Consider the following 27,583-nt stretch of genomic DNA (forward strand, 5'->3'; position numbering starts at 1 on the left):
TTCTAGTGAGAATTAAATGAGATAGTATGTAGAAAGAGCTTAGAACAGAGTCCTGCGCACAGACATACTGTGTGCTCCAGGAGCAGCAACAGCTGCACCTGCCTCCTGGGGTGAACGAGGAAAACCGAGGCGCTTCTGCGTTCCAGGCACACCTCTCTCGACGTTTCACATATGTGATCAATCCTCAAAAACCATCCGAAGTGGGAGTACTTTGACAAAATAGCCATTTCATAGAAAAGGAACTAGGCAACATATATGCCTAAGGTCCTATACATGTGTGTATGTTACATATACATAATACATCCGAATCTTTTCATCTACTGCTAATACTTGTCATGCAGAGACCTCATAGCTGGAGAACACAGGGGTGGCCAGGCAGTGGGAGGCTCCGGGATGCCCAGGGAGAGGTCTAGGGTGAGCACACCTAGAGCTGAAGTTGCTGGCAACGGGCTCATTGCAGGAGTGTAGGCAGGGAGGCCGTTCTGCTGAGGATGCTCTGGTAGGATCAGGGTAGAGAAGAAGCAGGTTGGAGTGTGAGACCTAAGTTGAATTTCCCGTGAGCTGCAGGAACAAAGACATGGCAGGTTGTGATGTGCAAGGGAGTGTTTGGGTGGCTCAGAGATTGGGGAGCAGAGGGCCTCGGTTGTAGAGTTGGTGGATTTCCATAGCTTGCACACTGCTGCCAGTGTGAAGCCATCGACTAGATTTGTAAACTTACGGTCAGATCTCACGAGCTCACTCAGGCCCGCTGCCACGCCCCCACTGAAAGCTGTCCACGCTCTGGATGACAAACGGGAGTGGTTCTCCCTGCCACCTGCAGATTCCAGGACTCTGAGAAGAGTCCTCTTGCTGGGGATGGGGGGTGGGTTGGGGGTTATTTAGTTTTCATGATCAATTTGCCACCAGTTCGGCCTCTTCCTTGGCCAGAAACCTCCCTAGCATTTTCGGTTTGGTCCCTTGGCAAAGGCTGCACTTGTGGACTGAATAGCTTCATCAGGCCTTTGACATCGCCTGGGATCTGCTCCTGCACCTGCGTGAGTCACACTCCCTTCAATTTCTATCATCTTGACCCATTACACAAACTGCCAGGCCTTCTTATCAATGGGCTTTTTTAAGTGCCTACTTCTAAGCCTATGTTTGGTGTCCTTTGACCTGATCTTTCTTTCTCCTTGTTATTTCTCCCATTGCACTGTGTTCCCTGGAAACTGGGCTGCCTTGTAAACAAACGCCCTTGGACTCCTTGCAGAATGCCCCTCATCTCTTAGCCTCCTTGCGTTTCTCTGGGGATACAGCTCTGCTGTAGTTCTCTGAGTGCAGGTTGCATTTTCTTTCACACTCAGTGTACCTTGGAGCCCAAATACAGCATCGGCTTTTCCAAAGACAGCTTTACTGCATCGAGAGTAGTATCTTCTGTCCTCGTACACGATCTTCTTTTGAAGTCCTGGCCATCTGCTCATAACACCTGCTCCCCATTCTAGTTGCTGTCAATGACAGATATCCTGGCCACTCCTCCTCACTCACTGAGGTCTTTGATGTCTAGTGGCTTGGGCTTCACCTCCATGCGGAGCAATGCCATCGTTCTGGGCAAAAGTCCAACCTTGGAGATTTTTATCTTTGGGACTATAATCGCCTTCATTCTCATACCTCTTCATTATGCTCCTAGTCTTGCTTTTCCTTAACTGCTCTACCCCTAAAATCATAAACTCCCCCTAGGTAGCATCTTTTAGCCTCAAGCTTGTGCATGCACTGTCTCCACTTACTGACCCACTACAGTCCTACTTCTACCCCCATTCTGCTGGCACGGTTCTTAGGGTGATCCCCAGTACTGCCCTGTCAGATCCATACTCTACACATTGCTAAAAGGAGCTTGTAAAAACCCGTCAGTGATCCTATTATTGTCTAGTGTAAAACTCTTTCATAATTCTGTTAATTTATTCATTCATTTACAGATCTAAGCCATGAGCTAAGCAGTCCAAAATTGCTTGCTCTAGACACCTGCCCACACCTCATTACCGTTTTATTTAAGAATGAAATAAAATTATTTTTAGATTTCCCCTTACCCCCAGATTGCTTCCCTTATATTTCCATGTAGCTTGTATTTTTCGTGTAGCACTTCTGTTCCCCTTGACCTCAGGAATGAATTGCACACTCCTTAGCATGGCGTTTGAGACCTGCCTTGATCTGTCCTGTGTTCACCGTCCTCATGCTTTCCTGAGTTCTCTGTGGTTCCCCTACTGCCTTTCCACGCTATGAAGTCACACGCCTGGATGTGTCTTCTTCATGCCCTTGAATCTACCCTTTGGTAATCCTTTCCTTTCCATGTCTGACCTTTTCCCTTATCGAGCTTGTGAACATTTCTTTGTTTGTGATGAGTGCTTGTGTCATGTCCTTTGTTACATAGAATTGCTCCTCACTTCCATGTGACCGTTCCACGTGTGTTTCCTCTAAAGTGCTTGCAGCGTTCTGTCTCCACTTACGAACTGTGGAAGCCCTGGCCAAGATGTCTTCATCTCTGTCACCACCTCACCAAGTGTAGTTGAGCCCAGGGAGCACTTTGTCCCCCAGGATCTCACCATGACCAGTCCACCTGCCCCGTCCTGCTCCACCCAAGGTAGGCAGGACACAGTCCTTGGGAAGACAAGTAGCACAGCATTTCCTAATGGAACTTCTTAGAGAGACCTGATGGTATCATTTGGTAAGAGAATCTTCATCTTGAATTAGGTGCTCCCAGGACATAAGTGTGTTAAGATCCTGAGGGAGGACACTGTCATTGATGGCCCTCTGGTCCTGTTTTCTTTCTCCAGCTTTCTTACCTGTACATTTTTGTAGATAAGCACTTGATATTCTCCATCCTCCAATTCCATTTCCACCTCCCTTCTCTCTCTCTCTCTTTCTCTGTTCTATGGAGGGAGGTGTATTTTAAAATTCTAAGATGTATTTGCAGCTCTCAGGCGTGTTTCTACATTAGACCTCAGTACCTATCTAAAAGGATGGATATCAGCACTTTTTTAAATCTAAGAAATGCTGTTATTATCATTATTTTAATTATTATATCACGGGTATTTAAATTTACTTCTCCAAGATTGTTTATCTAGGTTAGGAAGACCAGTCCATCTTTATCAGCCTTTCATGTAGTCAAGAATCTTCTTTGGCCACTTCCAAAAGAGCTTTCCACTTAGCATACATTTTGAGTGTTTATGTGTAGGCATTTTCATTTTTCACAACTTAATGGACCAAGTTACGGAACTGCAACTGCCCCCCCTCCCAGTCCCCCACAAAGACCTTCCAAACATCCCACCATCATTGGTCTGAGGAATTGTCCCTGCTCTCAGGCCGGGGAAGGGAAAAGTGAGTTTGTCTCGGCAGGAGGTGGAAGTCTTACGGAGGCCAGGGGAGAGCTCAGAGGAAAATGACTTGCCCTTTGTGTCTTGGGAAGGATCTAGTCAAGGGGCCTTGGCTGCTGCCTCAGTGCATGAGTCATTGACAGGCAGAGGAGAGTAACTTGAGGAGATGACTCATTATTACTGGGATCCCCAGGGCTGGCCACAGAGGAGAGCCAGGCCAGGTAGCTTGTTGAGAAAGGCTACCTTTTCACCAAAAGAGAAGTAGCAGCTAAGGACATTTCTTGAGGTCTGAGATGCCGTGCAATGGTACATATGTGCGTAATGAGACCATCTCACTGCATCTTCACATAAAACACTGTATTTCTGAGATGTGGAAACCCAAGGTCAGAAACATCAGGGCACTTGCCCAGAGTAACAGTAATTGGTAGCCAAGCTGGGATTTGAACTAAGATTTCACACATTTTTTTTCTTTCTAGCTCCTTGAGTTTCAGCTACCCAGGGACATACGTGTTTCCTCTTTCCTGAGAAAGGAGAATTGCAGGCTTGGCATTGTCCCCCTTGTTTTTTTAAGAACAACTGTAGAAGATAATCCACATACCATCAGTTCATAATTTAAAGTGTACAAGTCATTGATTTTTGATACATTGCATTGTTTGACAAATAGTGGTAAAATACATATAGCCTAAAATTCGCCATTTTAGCCATTCTTAAGCCTACCATTTCGTGGCATTCATTAATTCACAGTGTTGTGCCACCATCACCACTATCTATTTCAGAAACATTTTTACCACCCCACAGCATCCCTGTAACTGCCTAGCAATAAGGACCCCTCTCAGCCCCTGGAAACCTCCACTGAAGGTCCAGCCACAATGGCAAACAGTTGGGTGGTTCCTCAAAAACCTGAGCATAGAATTACCATCTGGCTCAATCCTTTTATTCCTGGATATATACCTAAAGGAACAGAAAACAGGGGCTTGACCAGAAACTTGTATGCCCTCTTCATTGCAGCGTTATTCACATAAGCTACCAGCTGGATTGTTTCCTTTTTCCACATCATCCTAACAACATGCCTCTTCTTTACCAGAGCAGCCCTGCTGAATTTTTATGGTATTGTAAAATACACTAACCATGAGGTGCATTACATCTCTGGAACTGATTTTTCCAATAACAGGACATTTGTAGTGTGTGTTTTTTTTTTAATATTTTATTCATTTATTTGACAGACAGAGATCACAAGGAGGCAGAGAGGCAGGCAGAGAGAGAGAGGAAGCAGGCACCCTGCCAAGAAGAGAGCCCCATGCAGGACTCGATCCCAGGACCCTGAGATCATGACCTGAGCCGAAGGCAGAGGCTTAACTCACTGAGCCACCCAGGTGCCCCATTTGTAGTTGTTGACTACTACCTCCACCAACCCACCTCCCTCCCCACTCTGGCAATTGCCAGTCTGTTTTCTATATGAGATTGGTGTGGTTTCTTGTTGTTGTTCAGTTTTTCTAGATTCCATGTATCCGTGAGATCTTGCAGTGTTTTTCCTTTCTGGACTAATTTATTTTACTTAGTATAATACCCATTAGGTCCACCCATGTTGTCAGAACTGGGAAGAGTTTTCTATGAGTGAATAACATTTCAGTGATCATATACACCGTATTTTCTTTATCCATTTATCCATTGATGGATGCTTAGGCTTTTTCCATATCTTGGGTACTATAGATAATAATGTAGGGAACATGAGGATACATGTATCTTCTTGAATTAGTGTTTTTGCTTTCTTCAGCTAGAGACCCAAAAGTGGGCTTGCTAGGGGATATGGTAGTTCTAGTTTCAGTTTTTTGAGGAACCTCCATACTGTTTTCCATAGCGGTTCCATCCATTTACATTCCAGCCAACAGTGCACAAGTGTTTCCTATTTGCCACATCCTCTCCAGCATTGCTTTTCTTAGTTTGTGTTTAAATTCCAGTTAACATACAGTGTACTATTAATTTAAGCAATTCAGTGATTTAACACTTCATACAACACCTGGGACTCATCATCACAAGTGTATCACTCATCACCTGTTTCACTTATCCCCACCCCCTTCTCCTCTGGGACCCTCAGTTTGTTCTCTGTAGATAGGAGTCTGTTTCCTGGTTTGCCTCTCCATTTTTTCCCCCTCCCCTCTGTTCATTTGCTTCTTAAATTCTTCATTTGAACGAGATCCTATAGTCTTTGTGTTTTCCTGAGTTATTTCACTTAGCATAATACTCTGTAGCTCCAACCATGTTGTTGAAAATGGCAAGATCTTTCTTTCTTTCTTTCTTTTTTTTTTTAGATTTTATTTATTTATTTGACAGACAGAGATCACAAGTAGGCAGAGAGGCAGGTAAAGAGAGAGAGGGGGAAGCAGGCTCCCCACTGAGCAGAGAGCCAGATGCTGGACTCGATCCCAGGATGCTGGGATCATGACCTGAGCCTAAGGCAGAGGCTTTAACTCACTGAGCTACCCAGGCGCCCCAAGATTTCTTTCTTTTTAATGGCTGAGTAACATTCTGGACATATATATCACATCTTCTTTATCCATTCATCAGCTGATAGATATGTGGGCTGTTTCCATTATTTGGCTATTATAAATAATGTTGCTATGAACCTTGGGGTGCATGCATTCCTTGGATAATAGCCATTCACAAGTGCGCAAGGATACCTCCCTGTGGCTTTGATTTGCATTTCTTTGATGATTAATGATATTGAGCACCTTTCATTTACCTGTTGACCATTTGTAGGTCTTTGGGAAAATATTCAGATCCTCTGGCTAATTTTTAATACAATGTTTTGATGAGTTTTATTAATTTTAAATATTAACCCCATCTCAGATAAATGATTTACAAATATTTTCTCCCATTCCGTTGATTGCCTTCTCATTTTGTTGATGGTTTCCTTTGCTGTGCAGAAGCTTGTTAGTTTGATGTAGTGTTTAATTCTAGTCTCTGTATTGGGTTTCCAAGCTAGATAATATTTCAGGTAGAGGCAGGTCAGTATAGAGCAGTTTCTTAAGCTTCTTTTCATTATTTGCCCCCAAGATGTCTTTGAGACATTTTTTTCCTTATCACTCTCCCATGAAATTTAATACCACAGATACTCCATATATCTTTTCATGTATTTACATATACGTTAGAGAATCACAACTTGTATATCTAAGATTTTTTTACTCCCCCAAGGGCTGCTTTTTTTTTTTTTTTTTTTTTTTTTTGTCCCTTACAGGTGATTACACTCAGTTGAGAGCAGTGGCGTGGAGATGAAAGCACCACCTTGGGAGCAAGGTCTACCCAGACTTGAGTTTTAGTTCTGCCCCTTACTTGTTATGTGACCATGGGCAAGTTGTTTAGTCTCTCCACACCTTAACTTATTCATCTGTACACATGAATGCTACAAAAACTTACATCAAAGGGTTAAGATGAACATTAAATGAATTAGTGTGTGTTAGGGTAGTGCCTGGTGCTTCGTAAAGGCTATGCAATGTGAGTTATCGTTTTTCTTTAACGGGTTCTTCCATTAAAAAATAGTTGAAGACAGTGAACTATATGGAAACCATCCTGTCTTCCATTTCCTGCCTTTTGAATGCTGTTTTCGCTCTGTTTTTGGGTTGTATTTTCAGAGGAAAATGGGTTACAAGTCATTATTCAGTGTTTATTTTTTTCCCCTCTTCCCATCCATTCATTTTTGTATTTTCTCAATAGACACATAGTATAGGATTCTGGACTTTTTCATTTTTAAGAATCAGCTGAAATACTTTATGGTTTTGATTTTCATATTGGAGTACATAGATTCAGTCAAACATGTAAGAATTGGGAATAATGTTGATTTCTGTTTAAGAGGATTATTTCATCTAAGGAATCTTTCCACGTGAGGAAACACACAAGAAGTAGCCTGCCTTCCTGAGTATGTTCAGCTGATAGTCATTTATCATACAGATAGATGCCAGAACACAGGTACTGGTTTTATTGAATGTAGGTTGTGTTCATTAACTATCTGCTCATTGGTCTTGAGGACCCTGTTTATTTATGCAATTCACAGTCTGATAATTAATCACTGGTTAATTTGGTGCTGCAGTGAGTCAGATGTAAACTTCTGGCACCAAATCATTTATTTTTAAAAGACTAAAGCCTGTGCATTTTATTTTCAGGGCATGGTAAGAGTGGTGAATAAATAATTTGCCCAGTTGTGACTACAGCAAATTGCTATTTAATTAACCAAGGAAGGTAGATACTCTGTTGAGAAGGGGGAAGCTCAGGCGGCCTGTAGAAAGGAAGAATAGAGTGGATGCCAAGGTCATCTTCCAGCTGGTTAGCCTCTTGTGCATCCATAAAACAGAGATATTAATATGTGCCTATCTATATGGTAATTGTGAAGATGGAATGAATACACGCAAAGTGCTTAAACGATGCTTGGCAAAAAGTAGTGATCGATAAATTCTGCTTACGATAAAGGGTAGTTGAGACCAGAGATAAAGAAGCTATAGATGGCTTTGCTGGTGGCATTGCTCTCCCTTGTCTCGTTCACTCTCAGCTGACTTTCCTTTATCTTTGCAAAGCAGAAGAATAGCTGACCAACATCTTCTCATTTCTCCCATGCCCCAAGCCCCTGGTGACCACTGTTGTAGTTTCTGTTTCTGTCACTGTGAATTATTTTTTCTTTAGATTCCACATACAAGTGGTATCATACAGTGTTTGTCTTTCTCTGTCTGATTTATTTCACTTAGCACGGTACCCTCAAGGTCCATCCATGTTGTCTCAAATGGTAGGATTTCCTTTTTTCACATGGCTAAATTATATTCTTTGGTACATATATGTATATACAACATATTCTTTATCCATTCATCTTTTGATGGTCAAAGAGTACAAACTTCCAGTACCAGATGAATAAGTTTCTGGTATTAATATACAGTGTGGTGATTCTATTAATGATGCTTTGAAAGTTTCTAAGAGAATAGATCTTAAAACTTAAGACCACAAAAATGTGTTGGTGATGTGATGAAAATATAAGCTAAGGCTATGGTGGTAATCATTCTGCTGTATTTTAGTGTATCATATCTATATGTGATACACCTTAAAGTTGCACAGTGTTATGTGCCAATTATATCTTGACAAGCCTGAAGGAAATAAAACATTGTTGACCCGTTCAGTTGGTGATTAGGTCATCAACATTTTAGGAAGACATCTTGCCTTCCCAAGACTCAGGTATCTTGTAGGTGAATTTTTCCCCAGTTCCCTTTGTTGGAGTTAGACAGCTCCTTCTCTAGTAGGACTTATGAGGTTCGTGTTCATGTGACTGTCTCTCTGCTAGGTTAGTTTCTTTATTGGCTAGTTTTTTTTTTTTTTTTCACTTTGTTTAAAAGCCTGAAGACAAGGACCACATTCCACTGACCTTTGGATCTTTACTGCCAGTGGAATCCAGCAATCTCTTAACACCTCTTGAATTTTCTTTCTCAACTGTAGGGAAGACCAGAGACCATGGTAGCTTGTACATTTCCAATATGTTCTTTGTTAGTCCAACTGACTCACACCTCATGAGAAAACCTTAGACTTCTTTGGAAGAACTCACTGACTTTGCTGGCACCATTGGCTGAAGTAGAATTCAGATGCAGATGGACTCAGGAAGGCTGCAGCACAGCTTGCACGAATTAGCTTCCACTCATTGTGCTGCTTTCCTTGCAGATACTCCACATCAGGTTATGGACACTCCCAAAAGTCAGGATGCCAGGCTGGAAAAAAAAAAAAAAATATATATATATATCTTAGGCTGGTGTCTTACAATGCTTTTTCAATGTCAGCTAACAATTGATATGCTTTGATTTCCAATGGCACAGAGATATGCTATTTTATGATAGAATTTGATTCTGAAATTGAACCCAGCAGGGAAAATAAACATCCTGGCATGACTTTTTCAAATATCTGACATAGCTATATTTGGAAAATACATTTAAATGTCAGAAAACCAACAACCTAATTTCTACCTTGTGATGTATGTAACTCTAGGAAGATTTTTTTTTTTTTTTTTTTTTTTTTTTTTTTACTGTGCATGGGCTGACCAGAAGGTTACTTAGAGTTTTAATCTGCAAATATTAGATTAGACATTGTTTGACATGTACCTTAGATGATGATGTAAAAATCCATTTCACCAGGCAAGAGAGAAATTTAAAGAGTTATTTTATTAGCTTTGGAGCTGCCTAAGACTGGTTGGCTTCAACAACAGAAATGAATTGACTCACCATACTGGAGGCTGGAAGTCTGATATGAGGGTATCATTGTGGCTGGGATCTAGTGAAGGCTCTCCTGGCCTACAGATTATTGTGTTCTTCTTGTGTCCTCACATGGTAGAGCAAGCGAAAACTATATAGAGCCTCTTCATAGAAAGCATAAATGTCATCTTGAAGCACCAGTCTCATCGTGTCATCTAAATGTAATTACCTCCCCAGAAGCCCTATTTTCAAATACTATCATATTGGGGGTTAGGGTATCAAAGCATGAATTTGGATGGGGGTGCACAATTTAGTCCATAGAAGTTATCTAGGCACCTCTCTAGGTTGACTTACCATTTTTTCCCCTTCTCTCTCTCCTTCCCTTCCTCCTTGTTCTCCTCCCTTCTTCTTGTCTCCCTCTTTCCCTTCCTCCTTTTCCTCCTTTCTTCCTTGCTCCACGAAAGCTCCTTGTGATAACATGGTTTAAGGCACAGACATTCATGGTTTGAATCTGATAGATATATTTTGCTTGGTTTGAAATGTTTGGGAAAAGAAAGAATGCAAATTTGAAAAAAAAATAATGCTTGGTAACAAATAACACGGGGGACATGGGGAGATGGAGAGAAGGGAGTTGAGGGAATTGGAGGGGGAGATGAACCATGAGAGACTATGGACTCTGAAAAACAATTTGAGGGTCTTGAAGGGGTGGGGGGTGGGAAGTTGGGGGAGGCTGGTGGTGGGTATTTTGGAGGGCACATATTGCATAGAGCACTGGGTGTGGTTCATAAACAATGAATTCTGGTACACTGAAAAGAAATTAAATTAAAAAAAAAAGAAAAACAATAATGCTTGGATATGCAACTTCTCTAAAAAGATCAGAGATCTAGCCCAATCACTGAGAGGCAGTACTAGAGGGTTCAGAGGTTAGACTCTGGAGCCATTCTACCAGAATTCGTATCTTGGCAGTCCAGGTACATCTCCTAGCTGTGTGACCTTAGACAATTTACTAAACATTTCTAAACTGTGCTTAGCACATACTAAGTGCCATGCAATGATGTCTTACTACTCCTTCATGGCATTATCTGACTGGAGCTCTGGTTATTCACAGTCAAAAATCTTGTGATTATCTTTCCCCACTGAGATGCAGTGTCACTTTCCATGAGTCACTGGCCTTGCACTGTGCTTTGTCCCTGAAAGATAGAACCTTTTTGTTTGTTTATTCTTGGAAGTAGGAAAATGAAAGATTGATGTACGTTTTAAGACAAATAAGAGACAATGGCTTTCTTTGTGGAAGGGACATATTTTGTATATAGATCTTCTACCTTCTTTAGGCACTTGATTTATATTTCTAGATTCTATAGGCATTTGATTTTTTTCAGGAGGAAAACCATAATTATAGAGAAGCATGGAACATTGGATAAAGCACTAGTTTTGGAGTTAGAAGACCTTGATTTTGCTATCAGCTCAATGATTATTGGTCTACCTTTGGATTCTCTTTCTATTTTCTCTGGGCTTCTGTTCTCTCATCTGAAATAGAGCATAATAATCCATATCTTGTCTACCAGACTGGATTTTTATAAGTTCAAGTCAGAGACCAGATAGACTTGAAAAAATATCCAGTCTGACACAGAGGGAGAGCATTGATAATTCTAACAACTGATTGGCCAGTGCCACCATGTTTTTATAACTCGATTTCTGCAAAGGCAGGAAATTAAAGTCTGGTAGAATTGCCCTGCAGGTTAAATGACTAGTCTTTGGAGAACTTGTCCAAATCAATGCTTTTGTATGGATATATGTTTGCTAGTTCTAGCTGCTCTTGGTTTTCAGGGGAGATACAACTTATTTGACTGTAGGTATCAAGGAACAGTGAGAACACATGGATGATCTGAATAGTATTCTTTAGGACTTGTGTCTTGAGAAAGTTTCTGGAACATCTGTACGTTCCTCAAAATAAGAGAAGAGAGGGGGGTAGTTCAAGAGAAAGTGCTTCAGTAGGTTTTTATGATATGTGGACAGAAAGCTTGAATATGTCAAGAACTTTAGAATGGGGGGGTGGATGGTCTTTTGATACTCTCTGGTCCAACTCCCTGATATCATAGATGGGAAAATCAAGGTCTAGGGAAGAAAATGTGACCTGCCAGTGCTTATAGTTAGCTAATATAAAAAGCAGAAGTATAACTTAACTCTTGACTGTCAACCTAGTACTCTTGGTCCAGCAGTCAGAGTAGAACAAGTATGCTTCTTGGAGTCCCAGGAACCTAGGTTAAAATTCTAGGTACTCTATATGTAGTTTCTGATGCTAGTCAGAAATGGATGGAAATAATGAGAAATGGAAATAATGGAAATGGAGTGGAAATAATGAGGATGAAAATAATGGAAATATTTGATGGCATGGAAATGGAAATTATGGAAATAATGAGATGGGATATCCACAGTGCTTGCAACAGAGTACAGTCTCAGTAAATTTTGGTTTGCTTTCCCCATTCTGTTTCCTTTTTAAATGTGCATGAGAAGTAGGCATAACCACCTCCTACCAACCCCTCAGCTCCAACCTTCTCACCTTCTCCATGTTGCCTTTTTCTAGGAAATTCTTAGCAACAAGTCGGAGTAGATCATACCATTTTATCAAGGGAATTCTTTGCATTTGCTTCTATCTTAGCTACCCAGACCCTGCACTCTAATTTAATGATGATAATGCCAAATTTGGGTCTGTGTTTGCTCTGAACTCTTATGTAGATGGAATCTGGTGATATATGAAGAATCATTATGCCACATCAAGTTTCATTTTAAAGTCCATAAGTATACCTTTTGAAAATGAAAACAAACTACTTCACCATCCTGGGGAGGGACATAAATCATGTACTTTTATTACTTCAAAAGACCACCAGAAGATGAGCTCCAATATTTCAAAGGTGACAAGCAATCTATACGAATGAATCGTAATTCGAGCCCCATATACTCAGGCTGATATATATTGCAGTGGGGTTTATAAATGTTTCTCAAAAAATATTAAAAAGCTAAAAAAGAAACAACCAGAACTTTTGTCTCTAGTTTCTAATCCTAAAGGAGACAATCAGTCTTTTGCAACCAGCATTGAGACTGTATCAAGCTCTGGGTTCATGGTAGGAACAGAATCCTACTACCTGTTTTGGGGCTCTGGGTCACTGGAGCCCAAAGTGTGAAAATGTTAAGATTGATTTAAAAGAGCTAAAGAACCAGTGATGCATGGATTAGCATCGCTCTTCCAACAGAGTGTAGTATCAGAACAAATGTTAGGAACAGCATTGCACACAGACATAGAATTTGAAGATCTACTCATTTCCACAGGCTTCCTGGCAGCATCAGACATATGTAATGGAGTTACAGGATTGAATCATTTTCGAAGGCTAGAAATGGTACTGTGAGGACAGTGCCAACTCTGAAGTCAGACCATGTGGATTTAAACACAGACTCTTAGGCTTATGACTTTGTGCCTTGGGCAAGTGACCTAATAATCCCCCAGCCGCGTTCCCTCATCAGGACATGGGGCTACCTATTTCTTTCAAGAAGAATAAATGGAGTGATGAGATGCTACCTAGTTTTACCCTCTGAAGTTATACACATGGAACCTCTTACTCTTCTTGGTATTACCCTGTGCCTAATGGTGCATTAAAAAAAAGGCCAAAAAAAACACCCCACAATAAAAACAAAAAACAAAGCAAGACAACCCATTCATCCTTCCAGTAATTAGGTTAACTGTTGTTCTTATAAAAACTTTTTATACTGATTGAGACCTTTAACTTGAACTGGGACTAGAGTGTGTCTAGTCTCCACCTTGAGGTTCAGCCTTAGGCTTAGCCTCTTGTCTTTTGGATTTGGACTGAATGTCACACCAGGAGAGACCCTTGCTTGGGAAAGAAATCAACTTCAGACAGAACACCCGCACCACCTGGGCAGAAGTTGGATGACTTTCAGATTAAAATCTCTGGTGCTTTGGGCATTATGCTTTTCTTCCCGTGAGCCTCAGTGCGTTCTTTAATTAGGGAGTTCTCTCTGGGGTTTGTTTGCTTGTTGTTGTAATTATTCATTACCTGTCAGAATCCTTGTGAACAATAAGCAGCATTTGTCTTAGGCTCATTTTAAAAATCTCACCTCACTAGTTCTCAAGATTGTTTTCTCAGGATATTTCAACTCTGAAGATGTTCGTTAATTCTGTTTTGATGCATTCTATAATCAGATTTCCTTCTGAAGCACTCTTGAGGCCTATCGAAACTGTCTGCAGGGTTGTGCCTTTCCCCGAGGATGAAGAGGCAATCTTTGTTTCGGCAGATGTGGATGCTAGTCCATCCGCTAGCAATGGACTAGCCAGATTGCTGGTCCATCCCCAGCCCCATCCAAAAAACAGGGAAATTCTCAGTTCCTTCCTTCCTACAGTATTCTTTCCTCAAGGGACCCAGCTAGAGGACTCTAAACACTTGACAATTTTTTTCCGTCCCCTCTGCATTAGTTTTATAACTAGGTAGTTTCTGTATCTTGTGTTTGCGTGATGGGGAATAAGTAATAAAGATAAGGTTGTAACAGTATAATTTTCTGGTACATTTATCAATTTTTCTGCTTTATTTTGGTGCCTTTTCTGGACTGGTACCAGGAAATTATGAGATCCGCAAGAGCTGAAATTATCAATGGTGTGAAGTGAAAATGAAACCAGCGCAGAGATACCTCTCTGGTCCAGCGGGGATGTATGGCATAGTGTCCAGTGTGACTCATGGAGAGAAAAGGTTGGAGAAATTCTCCCTGGAATCTTCTAACCATCCCCCCGTCCTGTTTTTGAAAATATTTTTATTCCGAGTCTGAGAATCCTCTGAAACAAAGGGATGGTTCAGCTGTTTGACTCAAAATAAGCTTGTTAAAACCAGCTAACTCCTTCAAATCTTGATGAGGCAGATGCCTCTCATCACTTATCCAGTGACCTGAGGCAAACAAGCCAGGAGTTTCTCTCTGGGAGGAGCTGAGGGGTCTATGACAGGGGAACGTTCATTGGAGTCAGTAGCCGGTTGGCAGCTGTGGCCCATGGGCTGAAGATTGAACTTCCTCTCTGGCAAGTCCTGACTAGTTTCTCATCTTAAAGAATGTCTGTACCTCCCTACAGAATGAGCCAGAATTCAGTGTGGCTGTATCTCAGAGAGTCAAATACCAAGGTCTTTTAGCCTTCAGCTTGGCCAGCTCCAATCCATTCTCTTCACTACAGCTGAGTGATATTTTAAAAACAGAAACTGGTTTATGCCCCTGCTTGACTAAGGTCTAGACTCCTTCCCCGTGGCCCATGAGGCTCAGCAGGATCCAGCCTGAGCTTACCTTGCCAGTTTCACTTAAAATAGACAAAGGTCCTTTCCCTAATTCTTCTCCAACATTCTTCTCTGTCTGGTATGTTATTCCTCTCAACTTCACCTTTTAGGTCTTCGATGAAACGTCACATCCACAGAGACTGCCTCTCTGGCTCTCTCGGACCACGTCCAATCCCCCTGTTAAAAGGTCTTCCATTCTTTGTAGAACTTAAAAGTTTTGCTCAATGTCTTGCCAGGCTGTGAGGTTTGTGGTGGCATTTTGGTCATCCTCTGCTTCAGGGCCTAGCAGAAGGATAATTAGTGTTCACGACTCACTGGTTCTCTCCCTTCCTAACTCTGCAGAGACAACAAGTTTAGCCTCTATAGTTTCCCTTGCTTTTCCCCACCTCTGGTCTCTACTTGGTGAATTTCTGTTCATCTTTTAAGATCAAGCTTAATTAATGGTCTCTTTGAGATGCTTTTCCTAGTCACCAGTCAGGGTCGGCCCAATGGCTTAAATGAACAGAAGCCTCTTTCTAGCTCATGCAGCATCGTCATCAGGCTCCTCACTCAGGGACCCAGGCTGAGACGGTACCCACCTGTGTGCTTCCATGATTTCCAAAGCAGGAACAAGAAAATGTGGTAAGTCAAGTGCTGGCTCTTAATCTTTCCACCTAGGGGTGGTATGCTTTGCTCAGGCATCATGTCTAGTCATATAGCTATGCTTAATTTCAAAGAGGATGGGGAAGTACATTTGTATGGTGTGCCCTGGAGGAGGAAAACTGGTAATGTTTGAGGAACAACACCAATGCCAGCCAGCTCCCTCCAATGCCTGGCTTTTTCTGGTATTCCCAGCCTCTCACTTTTACAGGGATCTGTTCTTCTACTCCCCGCATTGTTGCATGAAAGACTTTGGAATCAACAAGAACCGAATCACCTCCAAAATATTAATGTCAAGCACACCACTTTACAACCCTGTCTCCTAGCTTTCTAGCTCTTGCATTCTAGTACCCTCACAGTAACCACACCTTGCCTCCCTTAGGATTCCTGCTGCAGTTTGGGTTCTCTAAGAAGCAAACTCTGATCTGGATGCTGGGATGCAGGGAGATTATTAGGAAGTGCTCCTGGCATGAAGGCCTCTGGGGAAGGCAAGAATGTAGGACTGGACAGAGGGAGAAGTTAGCTCAATCTCACTGAGTGCTCTGAAATCCGGATGGTCCTTTAGAATTATCTTGAGCTGGGGTCATTGAGAATCAGTTTTTGTTGTAGGTCACTCCCAGGATGAAAGTGTGACTGTGATTATATAATCTCTCATTAGCCAAGGACATTCTCCATAAAAGGATAACAACTGATGGCATTAGCAGACAGTAGTCCCATTAGCTGGGGGATTAAATTCTCTAGTTCTGAAGTGATATCTGAGAAGTGCAGTGCAGTGCCGACCTCTAGTACCCAGTCCTGCTTTCAACTGTCTGCCTCCCTCTTCATGTCCTCACATCTGTCCTTGATAGCCGAGATTCCTAGATACCTCATTATCACTAGCTCTTTCTTTATTCTCAGTTCCCCTGTATCTCTTTTGACTTATAGCTGGATAAAAACTCATCTCTGGTTACACCACACTTTCCAGAATACTTGAGTAAAATTGGAGAAAAACACATGGCCATGTTGACTGCTCTCACTAACTCATTCATGATCACAAATCACAGCAGCTCCTTAGCCCCTGAACTATATGCTTGAAGAAATGTTGTCCCCTTTTATCAAAATGACTCTTTAATACCTTATCCCCATTCCTTAAATATCTGATACCTCCTCCCTTTCTTGATTATCAGGTGTTACCCTCTCTTTTCATTTTCACTGAGAAAATTAAAACAAGCAAAGGAGGACTACTTCCCCTTCCCTCCACCAAATCTGCCAGCCAGCTCCACGTCTTCCCTGATCTCGGCTTGGTTCTTGTTGTCAAAATGACTCTTTCCACCTGGGCACTGCTTCCCCCAAGACTTTGCTCCCGCAATGCTCTCTGACTTCTACATCATCAGTTTGCCTCACCTGTATCGAATCCTTCCCAAGAGCATTACAAACGTGCTGTGATCTCTCCCATCTTGATGCAAGACTGTCTTGATACCGAGTCTCCCCAGAACTACTACCCCATTTTTCTTTATGGGGAAAAAAAAAATCTCAGAAGGTTTGCCTTGTTTTTCTTTCTCTGTTCCCTCCTCTTTGTTCCTGTCTTTAATTGACTCGACTCAGGCTTTTCTCCACCACCTTCCCAAATCTACACTTCCTAGGTCAAGGTCAGCAGTGAACTACTTCATGCCAGATCTAGTGGTTAGTGATGTCTTGGTCTTATTCAACTTCTTAGTAGGTGACCAAAGTGATCATCACTCCTTACTGGAAACCTTTTCCTCTTGACTTTTGTGATATCCACTGTTCTGTGAAGCACAATGCTTCAACGATGCCAGGAACTGACTTGTTAAAGAATTCTAATGCCCTGGGTGCCAGAAAGATCTGAACTACATCTCATGCTTATTTGCAGTTACTGTTCTATCTTAAATTCGTTGGAGAGTTCCCTTCATACCCTAGCTTGATGGAATCTCATTATATAGTTTTTATAGTCCCGTTGTCCATTTATTATAATTGTGCATTGTCTTAGATCATTTTTGGAAGCACATGATCTTGAGTAAGTAGAACACTTCGTTTATTGCCTGAAGCACTTCAGTAATTTCTCGTGTTTTGTCCTCACATTTAAGGAAGTCTTGCTAACTGCTGAGTGTCCTTCTAGGACCTCAGTTATTCCACACTAACTTTTATTTATGGACTGACATATCTTTAGTGCTGAAAAGAATCTGATGCTATTTCAGTGTGTTTCATAAGGAAATAAGTCAATCTTCTTCCACTTTTAAAATTGATAAGTAAGATTTCTAGTGCCCCATCATAGCTGTTTTTATCCTTGTTGCTGCACGTGAAGTGCATTAGGACGGGTGGTTACCTTCCTAATAACACTTCGCTTGACTGTCTTTTTCAAGGTGTTTCCATGAAGTAAAGCATGGTAAATAAGAGACTGATTTCTAAGTTCAAATCCTAACAGGGCGACTTTGTGCCAGATATTTAACTTCTCTAAGCCTCAGTATTCTAGACTTCAGAATGTCGGTAGTGCTGTACTCGGATCATGGAATTGAATGGGGCTTATATTAGATAATGAATTGAAAGATGTGAAGCAGTAGGTTCAGAACTGACCTGTATGACAAACTGATGAGACTCTTGGGACTCGGCTTGGTTAAATGCAAGTCACAGGCTAGTAACTGGAAGAACCAGAGCTAGAACTCTCATTGTGTTAGGTCCTCATGCTGTGCGCCACCATTCCTTCCTCTCCATCTCCATAAGCGCTCTGAGTAAAATGAACACACAAGGCAGTTTTGAAAACAACTTCCAGGAAAGACTCAAGTCTCTGCTTAAGGCTATGGGTTATTTCAGTTCTTACCGTGAATGCCCATGAGGAAGCGGGTGATGCTCTGACTGCCATTTCAGAGAGAAAGAAATCTTTTTGTTGAATCAGCCCATTATTCTGTCACACGGGAAGTATCTCTAGGTCAAGGGACAAAAGATGTCAGTTTGCATTAGACAACAGCTGTTGTCTATATTCACGGTACAACATGGGAGAAACTGGCTGCGCCATCATTTTTTAACAGATGGATTAAAGCGTGTCTTAGTAAGACACACGAGCAGAGAGGGCTGGATCCTCTTGATCTCTCTTATACAAGCTACACCATGTACAGTGGACATCTAATAAATATTAATTGGTATCAACTCACTGGACACAAAACTCCTTGGTTTTGGATGTTTAACTCCAGCATCCTCCTTGGAGAGAGACTAATAACAGCAGATTCAATCTTCATACTTCTTGGTTTCTTTCTTTCTTTCCTTCTTTTTTTAAAGATTTTATTTATTTATTTGACAGAGAGAGATCACAAGTAGGCAGAGAGGCAGGCAGAGACAGAGAGAGGAGGAAGCAGGCTCCCCACCGAGCGGAGAGCCCGATGCGATGCGGCACTCGGTCCCAGGACCCCGAGATCATGACCTAAGCCGAAGGCAGAGGCCCAACCCACTGAGCCACCCACGCGCCCCAATCTTGGTTTCTTAACTGTTACATCTCACCTTGCCTCTTTCTCGAAATACTTTCAGCTCAAGATGGGATCTAAAGCACCTGAGTACAGCTGAATTTGCATTTGAGTTTTTGTGTTTACTGCATCTTGCTTTTTCTCTTAGCTTTGATGGACATTTGCCCATTTCAATTTCCTTGTCAGATGATTACAGTGAGTAGGGTTCATTCCTTCACCTAACTGTGATGTTGCTTCTTTTGTTCTCTTTCAGATATTGATGAGTGTGCAGCTAAGATGCATTATTGTCATGCCAACACTGTGTGCGTGAACTTGGCTGGGTTATATCGCTGTGACTGTGTCCCAGGCTACATCCGAATCGATGACTTCTCTTGCACAGGTGAGCACGAAGAAGCAACTTCGGTTTTCTGATTTACCCCTTCTCTGCACCCTAGGTGTGTTGTTAAATTTAGCTCCAGGTGTCCTCGGTACTACTGTAAACCAGCCAGCTAGTTTTTCTCTTGCATTATTTTACCCTTCCCTTTGGAGAAAAAGGTGCGAAAAGGAGTTTTATCTGTGTAATTTATTTCTACTCCCAGGAGACCTAGAGACATCAGTTTTAAGGATAGAAAATTACCAAATTATTTTCCTTCTGTCATGCTGGAATATTTTTGTATATAAGAAAATGTACTTTGTCCCCATCGAGAAAGGCAAGGATTAAGTTTAGAGGGGAACAGAGTACCTAGTGGTCAGGGATTGGGAATTTTCGGAGCCAGTCAAAACTTTGGATTGACATGTGCTGACGGTCAGTTTCCCTGATATGGCAGGGCTCGCAGTGCTCAGCCGGAAGGAACTCTAGGGATGTGGGCGGTGCCTTCGTGTGAGCAGTGCTGGCTTTGTGGGCATTTGGTATGGGGGGATTCCAATATACTTCCAGTTTTGTATATGGAGATGTGAACAGTAATTTGGCCACAAATGGTAGAAAGTTCTGAGTCTTTTGTTTTTGGTCAAATGTCTTTAAATGACCAATCTGTAATCTATAAGAAAAGTGCCCCTCGAGCACAAAATTTCAGTCATTTTTGTACCTTTCCCTCATTCACTCAGAATGGACTGCTACTCTTAGTGTATTTTATTCCCAAGACCTTTTCAGAAGCTCAGAAAGTGGCAGAAGTTAGGGAAGCATGTTTGTACATCCAAAAAACCTTTTCCATTGATTGTTGTATATTTATAAGTTACTATTTTTCGGCTAAGGAGCTGGTAATGTGAGAGTAATATAGGTTTCTGATGGCCTCAGATGGCCAATCTCATTTATCTTTTATGTGGTATAACTAAAATTCCTAGAGAGAGAAGAGATTGCGTAAACACAGCATGCTGAGAGCTAAACATTTTAAGGGAGGGGGGGCACAAAAACCCTTTTGGACCGTAAACAAACAGTCTAAAAATCTGATGTTCTGCATGATTGTTTCTTTGTTCTTATGACTTACCTTAACTCTATGATCAGAAGGAACTGGTGAATATCCTTCCACAACAATGGCACATATCATGGAACTCCCTAAACCTTAAGGCCCTGCTGTGTAGAAAGGCCTTGTTGAAGTCACAGCAGAATACTGCCTCTGCTTTACTTTTTCCCAGAGGGCGAAAAGACTGGAGCTCAGTGCTCATTGGAAGCCTCTTAAGGATGGGTGCCCTGCCTAGTGGTTTATATATGGAACGAGATAAAAAATGTGTTATTTATAGAATTACTTTGAGAAAGCAAACTATGTTATTTGGAATAAAAGACAAGGGTGTGCATGTCAGTGGGTACCCAAGCATCCCCCCTCAAAAAAAAAAAAGGGAGAGGCTCAGGAGGACTTTCTCTGACTTACATAATTAGATGGCTACCCATGATCCTCTCACTTGATTTTAATTTTCTGAATATCACTTATCACCATGTAGAGTTTTTACTTTTTATATGTGATTTTCAAAAATTTGAATTTTTGATTCTCTAATAGAATATAAGATCTGAGAGCGGGGACCTTTTCTCTTCTGTTCACTACTTATTTTGGTTACTTAAAAACATAACATAGCTGGAGGAGTTGTGGGTGTAGAGAACCTGGCAGAGCGCAGTACTCAAAAAATATTTATTGAATGAAGGAATGAACTAAACTATTTAGCCTTGGGCTATTTTTTAAAAAAAAATTCATTTATGAATGAAAGCTTGTATCTGCTGTATCTGCCGTAGCTGTGATATGTAACTCTTAGGTTATTGTGAACATCAGATTGTATATGTGAAAACGTTTATCATGGCACTTGGATCAGTCAGGATGTTCTGCAGTAACAACCCCAAATATGCTGGACTTAAAATAACAAGGTTTTGTTTGTCTTTCACTGGTCAGCAGGAGAGCTGCTCTGCTTGTCATAATTACTGTGGAGGTACAAGCAGATAGAACAGTCAGTATTGTGAACATTTCCAGTCACCAAGATGTGAAAGAGAGAGGCTGGGGGGTCTTGGCAACACTCATTCCATGTTGCTGTCAGGGAGGGACACGTACCCTTTCCACACTCTCCTCGTCTACTAAATCTAGTCAACAGTACCTAACCAATATAAGGGGATGAGGAAGTAGAATTCTGGTTCATGCCTAGAAATAGGAGAAAACTAGAAATATTTGGTAGATGGTGATAGTGAATACCGTAGTGATTGACACTTAATAGATTCTCAACAGATCGTGTTTCCTTTGACGGGAGCTGTTTATTAAAATAACCCTTTTCTTTTCAACAGTACATGGTGTGTTGGGGAAAGTAGTCTCATAAAAATGATGATGATATTAAGCAGCACTAAGTACTATGATGGAAGAACAAGAAAAATACAATAAGAAAAAGTTGCTTGATTTCCAGAATGGAGTGTGTAGGGTGTTTTTGCAAGCCAAGAGTATCTACTGGAGTTTTCTGAGGCATGTTAGCATGCAGTGAGTGGATTGGGGTAGGATTTCACAGTGTAGAAAATGGATGGGAGTGAAGAGACCTAAGAGACAAGCATTCTTCCTGCCATTTCTCCTCTAGACCAAATTCTAGGGCCTCCATGAGATGCTTGCGTAGTAAGCTGGAGCTCTGATACTTACCTTGGTGTCCTGAAAGTAAGCCTCTTAGGCCAGAGGTGCTTTTCACCTCCAAGACAGATCTGGTCCCCACCTCCAATCTCTGTCATTTCTTTATTGGCAAAGACTTCTTCCTCTGAATCTCTATTTGTCTGTGGTAATAAGTAAGGTGTATAATAGATGTTGGCCACTGTAAGGCATATTTTCAGATATTTCATTTTTCAAAGATCAATTTCTGGGAGAAATTGACAGACCTGAAGGCATCCTTTGTTTGCCCCAAGCTCCTGATACAGCATTTCTCATTATTGGCATTCCTGATTTCCGAAGTTCATTCTAGACTCTGTCCCAAAGCAATCAGTATCTGCTGCTACTGTTATAAGTTAGTTTTCTAAGTATGTGAAGGTCACTGTTTTCTTTCTTTTAGTGTGCCATTTAGCTGGACCCAAACTGCCCTAGAAGTCAGTAGTAATACTGAAAAATTATGTTCAACTAAAAATTAGTGAGCCTAGAAGTAAAGAAGATCTACCAGCTTTGGTAATAGATTATTGAATGATTGATTGATTCACCCATGTCATTCATTTATTCATATATCTAATACATAACTAATATCAGGCACGAGTATTAGGAAATACAGTCACTGAGAATAGTGATAAATGACCTTTGTGCCCTGAGAGTTCATGATTGAAGCAACGTCTTCACATGAAAAATCTCAAATGTATATTCACTGTCAAAATATGTTCCAGTATTTGCCAAATCAATCCCTCTTGAAAGTCTTAGTAGAATTTAGATGAGTATTAGGTGTTTAATCTCATGTTAGTTGTTAGCCCTTTTTAAGTTCCAAAGAAGAAACCCTGAGATAGCGTTTCCAGAGTTTATGCTGGTAACCACGGTCCTTTTAGAAAGACTACACCTGAGACAAATAGATGCTCAAGGGGAAACGCAGTGTGTCAAATAGAAAAGAAACTTTAACTCTTAACCCCCTTTTTATCTTGTTTTAAAAATGGAAAAAAAATCATATAGGAAAATAAAATAAGGAGGGTTTTACATCGAGAATACTTACCCACAACTTGAAATGTGCTATGACTTAATTTTTACCCCTAGAAGTTGGGGATTCCCCGACGTGGCCATGTATTATATACGAGGCTCTGTACTTTTTTCTAGGAAAGCGTCCCTTGCCCTTTGAAAGGGTGAGATTGAAAACGTTGGATGCTTGGGCCAGTTTTTGGCCTTAGGATTTGTGTGCGTCTGGTTCACTTTACTTTCTCTCCTATAAGAGAACGATGGGTTGTCTTTGCTCTTTTATGAATTTTGAAACTGGAGGATTCCCTGAAATTTGTCTGGTGGGGTGCTTTTCTCTTTTCTTTACCTTTTGATTTTTGCGATGGTCAGACTCCTTGATTTACTGGTCCCTGACTTTCATTTATCCCCAGTTAAACTAAGGCTGTGTTTAAGTTGTTTGATGAGATGTTATCATTAGATTCTCAGGCAGCTCAAAAGCAGAATACCTGTGATTTATGACAAAAGCATGCAGCAATAAGACAGGTACTTGACAGTAATGGGTAAGCATTCATTTTTATGCCAGAAACTTCCAATGAAGGTAAGAAATAAACGAAACAAATAAGATAACCTGTATCCCATGTGATTTCTATTACCTTGCTCAGAAGAATTGTATTTTCTTGATATTGGCATGGAAAAAAGCTTGAAGAAAGTATATGTTTGAAATACTTCAAATAAGCTTGGTTATAGTTAGATATCATAGTCCATTAATTTTAGTGGTTTAAATTAAGTACCTTATAATGAAAGGTGGTGAGGCAACAGTTTAAAAGACTTAGGAGTAGGAGTAAAAGGCCACTGTGACAAATTTTAGACCAGTTTTCGGAAAGAGAAAAAAAAAAAACAAAACTTTTCTCCTAAGGTAGAAGATATAAAGAACACTTTGAAATATGAAGTACCTGATGTCATTTTATGAAGCAGAGCCATATGAAGTAGAGCCAAAATAGAACATTCTGCAACTTAGTAGAGCATGGTCATAAAATGTCTATTGATTATCCTTATCTTTAAAGCACATAGCATGTGCTTGTTTTGGACATGCTTGTTCTTACTTACTTTTGACTCCCTGGCAGCATTAAGGGGTTATTAATTACTTGGCTCTCAGGCTCAGAAAAGGTGAGATAGCTTTAAGAATGAAATTCCAGTCATGGGCCTGTAGACTACTTCTACTGAGTGAAAGATGCTGTATCAAATGCTTTATGGTGCAAAACTACTTTTATTAAAGATGGCAGGAAGCATCTACTGATACACTGAATAAAGAAAGTCAAAGTAAGACTTACAATTTTGGGTATTCCAAAACCCAGCTAAAAGTTGTGATGATTATTAGGGGACATTTATCCTTTGCTTTGATTTGGCTGGTATGTCCCCACCCTTTTTTCCCCCCTTCTTTAAATGGTTGGCTCTGTTACCCACTTTCCCATTCAGAGGAGGGATGTGACAGTGCTGGAAGCAGGGCTCCAAGATCTTGATTTGTTTTTGTGCAGAAATTCTCAACTCTCAGCTCAGGTTAGAATCACTCAGGACACAGGTAAAAGTTAATGTTCGGCTATACCCTTGCGTTTGGTCTAGGTCTGAGACCTCCCTGGCTTCAGTTTGTTTAAAGGTCCAGGTGATTCTAATATGCCGTCTGCTTTTGTAAAACAGAATGGTAGAAAAGGTTTTTTTTTTTTGAAATATTTTATTTATTTATTTGACACAGAGAGAGAGAGATGGAGAGCAGGACCACAAGTAGGGGGAGTGGGAGAGGGAAAGCTCCGAAGCAGGGAACTTGATGTGCGGCTTCATCCCAGGACCCTGGGATCATGACCTGAGCTGAAGGCAGATGCTTAAGGACTGAGCCACCCAGGAGCCCTGGTAGAAAAGATTCTGAAAGGAGGAGAATTGTTCTCCCTATTATCGACTAGAAAATCCAGAGTGGATAACATAAGGTCAGGAAATAATGATTCAACCAGTTTCTGGAGAAAGGGCCCTTGCCTCCAAGGCTGCATTCTGATATATGTAAGCTCTGGAGAGAGAAAATCCTCAGCAAAATACTAGCAAACAGAGTCCACAATACATTAAAAAATCATTCACCATGATCAAATGGGATTTATTCCTGGGATGTAAGCATATTCAATATTCACAAATGAAACAGTGTGATACATCACATCAATAAGATAAAGGCTAAAAACCATATGATTATTTCAGTAGATGCAGAAAAAGCATTTGACAAAGTACAACATCCATTCATGATAAAAACCCTCAACAAAGTAAGTTGAAAGAGAACATAGTTCAACATAATAAAGTCCATATGTGAAAAACCCACAGCTAAAATCATACTCAGTGGGGAAAAACTGAGAGCTTTCCCCTTAAAACAAGGATGTCCACTCTTACCACTTCATTCAACGGAGTACTGGAAGTATGAGCCACAGCAATCAGACAACAAAAAGAAATAAAAGGCATCCAAAACAGTATGAAAGAAGTAAAATGTTTACTGTTTGCAGATGATATGATATTATGTAGAAAACCCCAAAAGAGTCCACTGAAAAACTACTACAATCGATAAAAGCATTCAGTAAAGTCTCAGGATAAAAATCAATATGAAGAAATCTGTTGCATCTCTATACCATAATAATGAAGCAGAAGGAGGAGAAATTAAGAAAACAATCCCACTGAAAAGTACATGAAAAGTAGTAAAATACCTAGGAATAAACCTAACCAAAGCAGTGAAACATCCGTACTGTGAAAAGTATAAAATATTGATGAAAGAAATTGAAGGTGACACAAGTAAGTGGAAAGACATTCCATGCTCATGGATTAGAACAAATATTGTTAAAATGTATGTAGTACCCAAAGCATTCTACACATCTAATCCATGTCAAAATACCACTAGCATTTTTTGCAAAACTAGAACAAAAAATCCTGAAATTTATGTGAAACCACAAAAGTCCTTGAATTGCTAAAGTAATTCCAAATTACTTTCCAATTACAAAATTACTTTGGTAATTTTGAAAAAGAAAAGCAAAGCTGAAGGTATTTGAATTGCAGACTAAAAGTTATATTAGCTCCAGTAGTCAAAACAGATGGCAGTGATGCAAAAATAGACACACAGATCAATGGAACAGAATAGGAAACCCAGAAATATACCCAGAACTAGATGGTCAATTAATATTTAACAAAGCAAGAGAGAATATACACAGGGGAAGAACACTCTCTTCAACAAAAGGTATTGGGAAAACTGGAAAGCAACATGCAAGGGAATGAAACTGGGCCACTTTCTTACACCATACACAACCATAAACTCAAACTGGATTAATGATCTAAATGTGAGACCTCAGCCAATAAAAATCTTTGGAGAGCTCAGGTAGCAATCTCCCTGACATTGGACATATCAACCTTTTCCTTGATATGTCTCCTGAGGCAAAGGAAACAAAAGTAAAAATAAACTATTGGGACTACATCAGAATTAAAATCTGCTGCACAGCAAAGGGAACGATCAACCAAACTAAAAGGCAACCTAATGATTGAGAGAAAATATTTGCAAATGACTTATCTGATAAAGGGTTACTGTCCAAAACACATAAAGAACTGATACAACTCAATACCTAAAAAGCAAATAATCTGGTTAGAAAATGGGCAGAAGACATGAACAGACATTTCTACAAGGAAGGGATCCCGATGGCCAACAGATACATGAAAACATGCTCAACGCCACTCATCAGGGAAATGCAAATCAAAACCACAATGAGATCTCACCTCACACCTGTCAGAAAGGCTAAAATCAAAAACATAAAAAAACAATGTTGATGAGGATGTAGGGAAAAAAGGAACCCTCTTGCACTGTTGGTGGGAATGCAAACCACTGCAGCCACTGTGGAAAATATTACGGAGGTTTCTCATATGGTTAAAAAGCACAACTACTCTGTTCCAGCAATCACACTACTGGGTGTTTACCCCCCTCAGAAAAACCCCCAAACCTCCCCACTAATTCGGAGTGATACGTGCACCCCTATGTTTATAGCAGCATTATTTACAAGAGCCAAATTATGGAAAGAGTTCAAGTGTCTATTGACAGATGACTGGATAAAGAAGAAGTGGTATAGCTATGCAGTGGAATATTATTCAGGCATAAAAAGAATGAATTCTTGGGGCGCCTGGGTGGCTCAGTGGGTTAAGCCTCTGCTTTCAGCTCGGGTCATGATCTCAGGGTCCTTGGATCGAGCCCCACGTCAGGCTCTCTGCTTGGCAGGGAGACTACTTCCCCTCTCTCTCTCTCTGCCTGCCTCTCTGCCTACTTGTGATCTCTCTCTCTGTCAAATAAATAAATAAAATCTTAAAAAAAGAATGAAATCTTGCCATTTGCAACAACATGGATGGAAGCAGAGAGTATAATGCTAAGTGAAATAGAATACTCAGAGAAAGACAAATACTGTATGATTTCACTCATGTGGAATTTAAGAAAACACATGAGCAAAGAAAAAATGTGATTAAAAAACCAAGAAACATACTCCACTATAGAGAACCAACAGA

At 40.7% G+C, this 27,583-nt stretch overlaps 1 protein-coding gene across 2 annotated transcripts in view; it reads left to right on the forward strand.

Annotated features, from left to right (window-relative positions):
- Window positions 1-27,583, forward strand: part of NELL1 (neural EGFL like 1) — an 822,741-nt gene that overhangs the window by 376,117 nt on the left and 419,041 nt on the right. For both annotated transcript variants that reach the window (XM_032881211.1, XM_032881212.1), the window contains exon 13: window positions 19,225-19,350. In XM_032881211.1, coding sequence (XP_032737102.1) covers window positions 19,225-19,350 — 126 coding nt within the window. The remainder of the gene's footprint in view (window positions 1-19,224; window positions 19,351-27,583) is intronic.

Source organism: Lontra canadensis, unplaced genomic scaffold (genome assembly GCF_010015895.1).
Source record: "Lontra canadensis isolate GAN:19392208 unplaced genomic scaffold, GSC_riverotter_1.0 scaffold74, whole genome shotgun sequence".
Taxonomy (NCBI): domain Eukaryota; kingdom Metazoa; phylum Chordata; class Mammalia; order Carnivora; family Mustelidae; genus Lontra; species Lontra canadensis.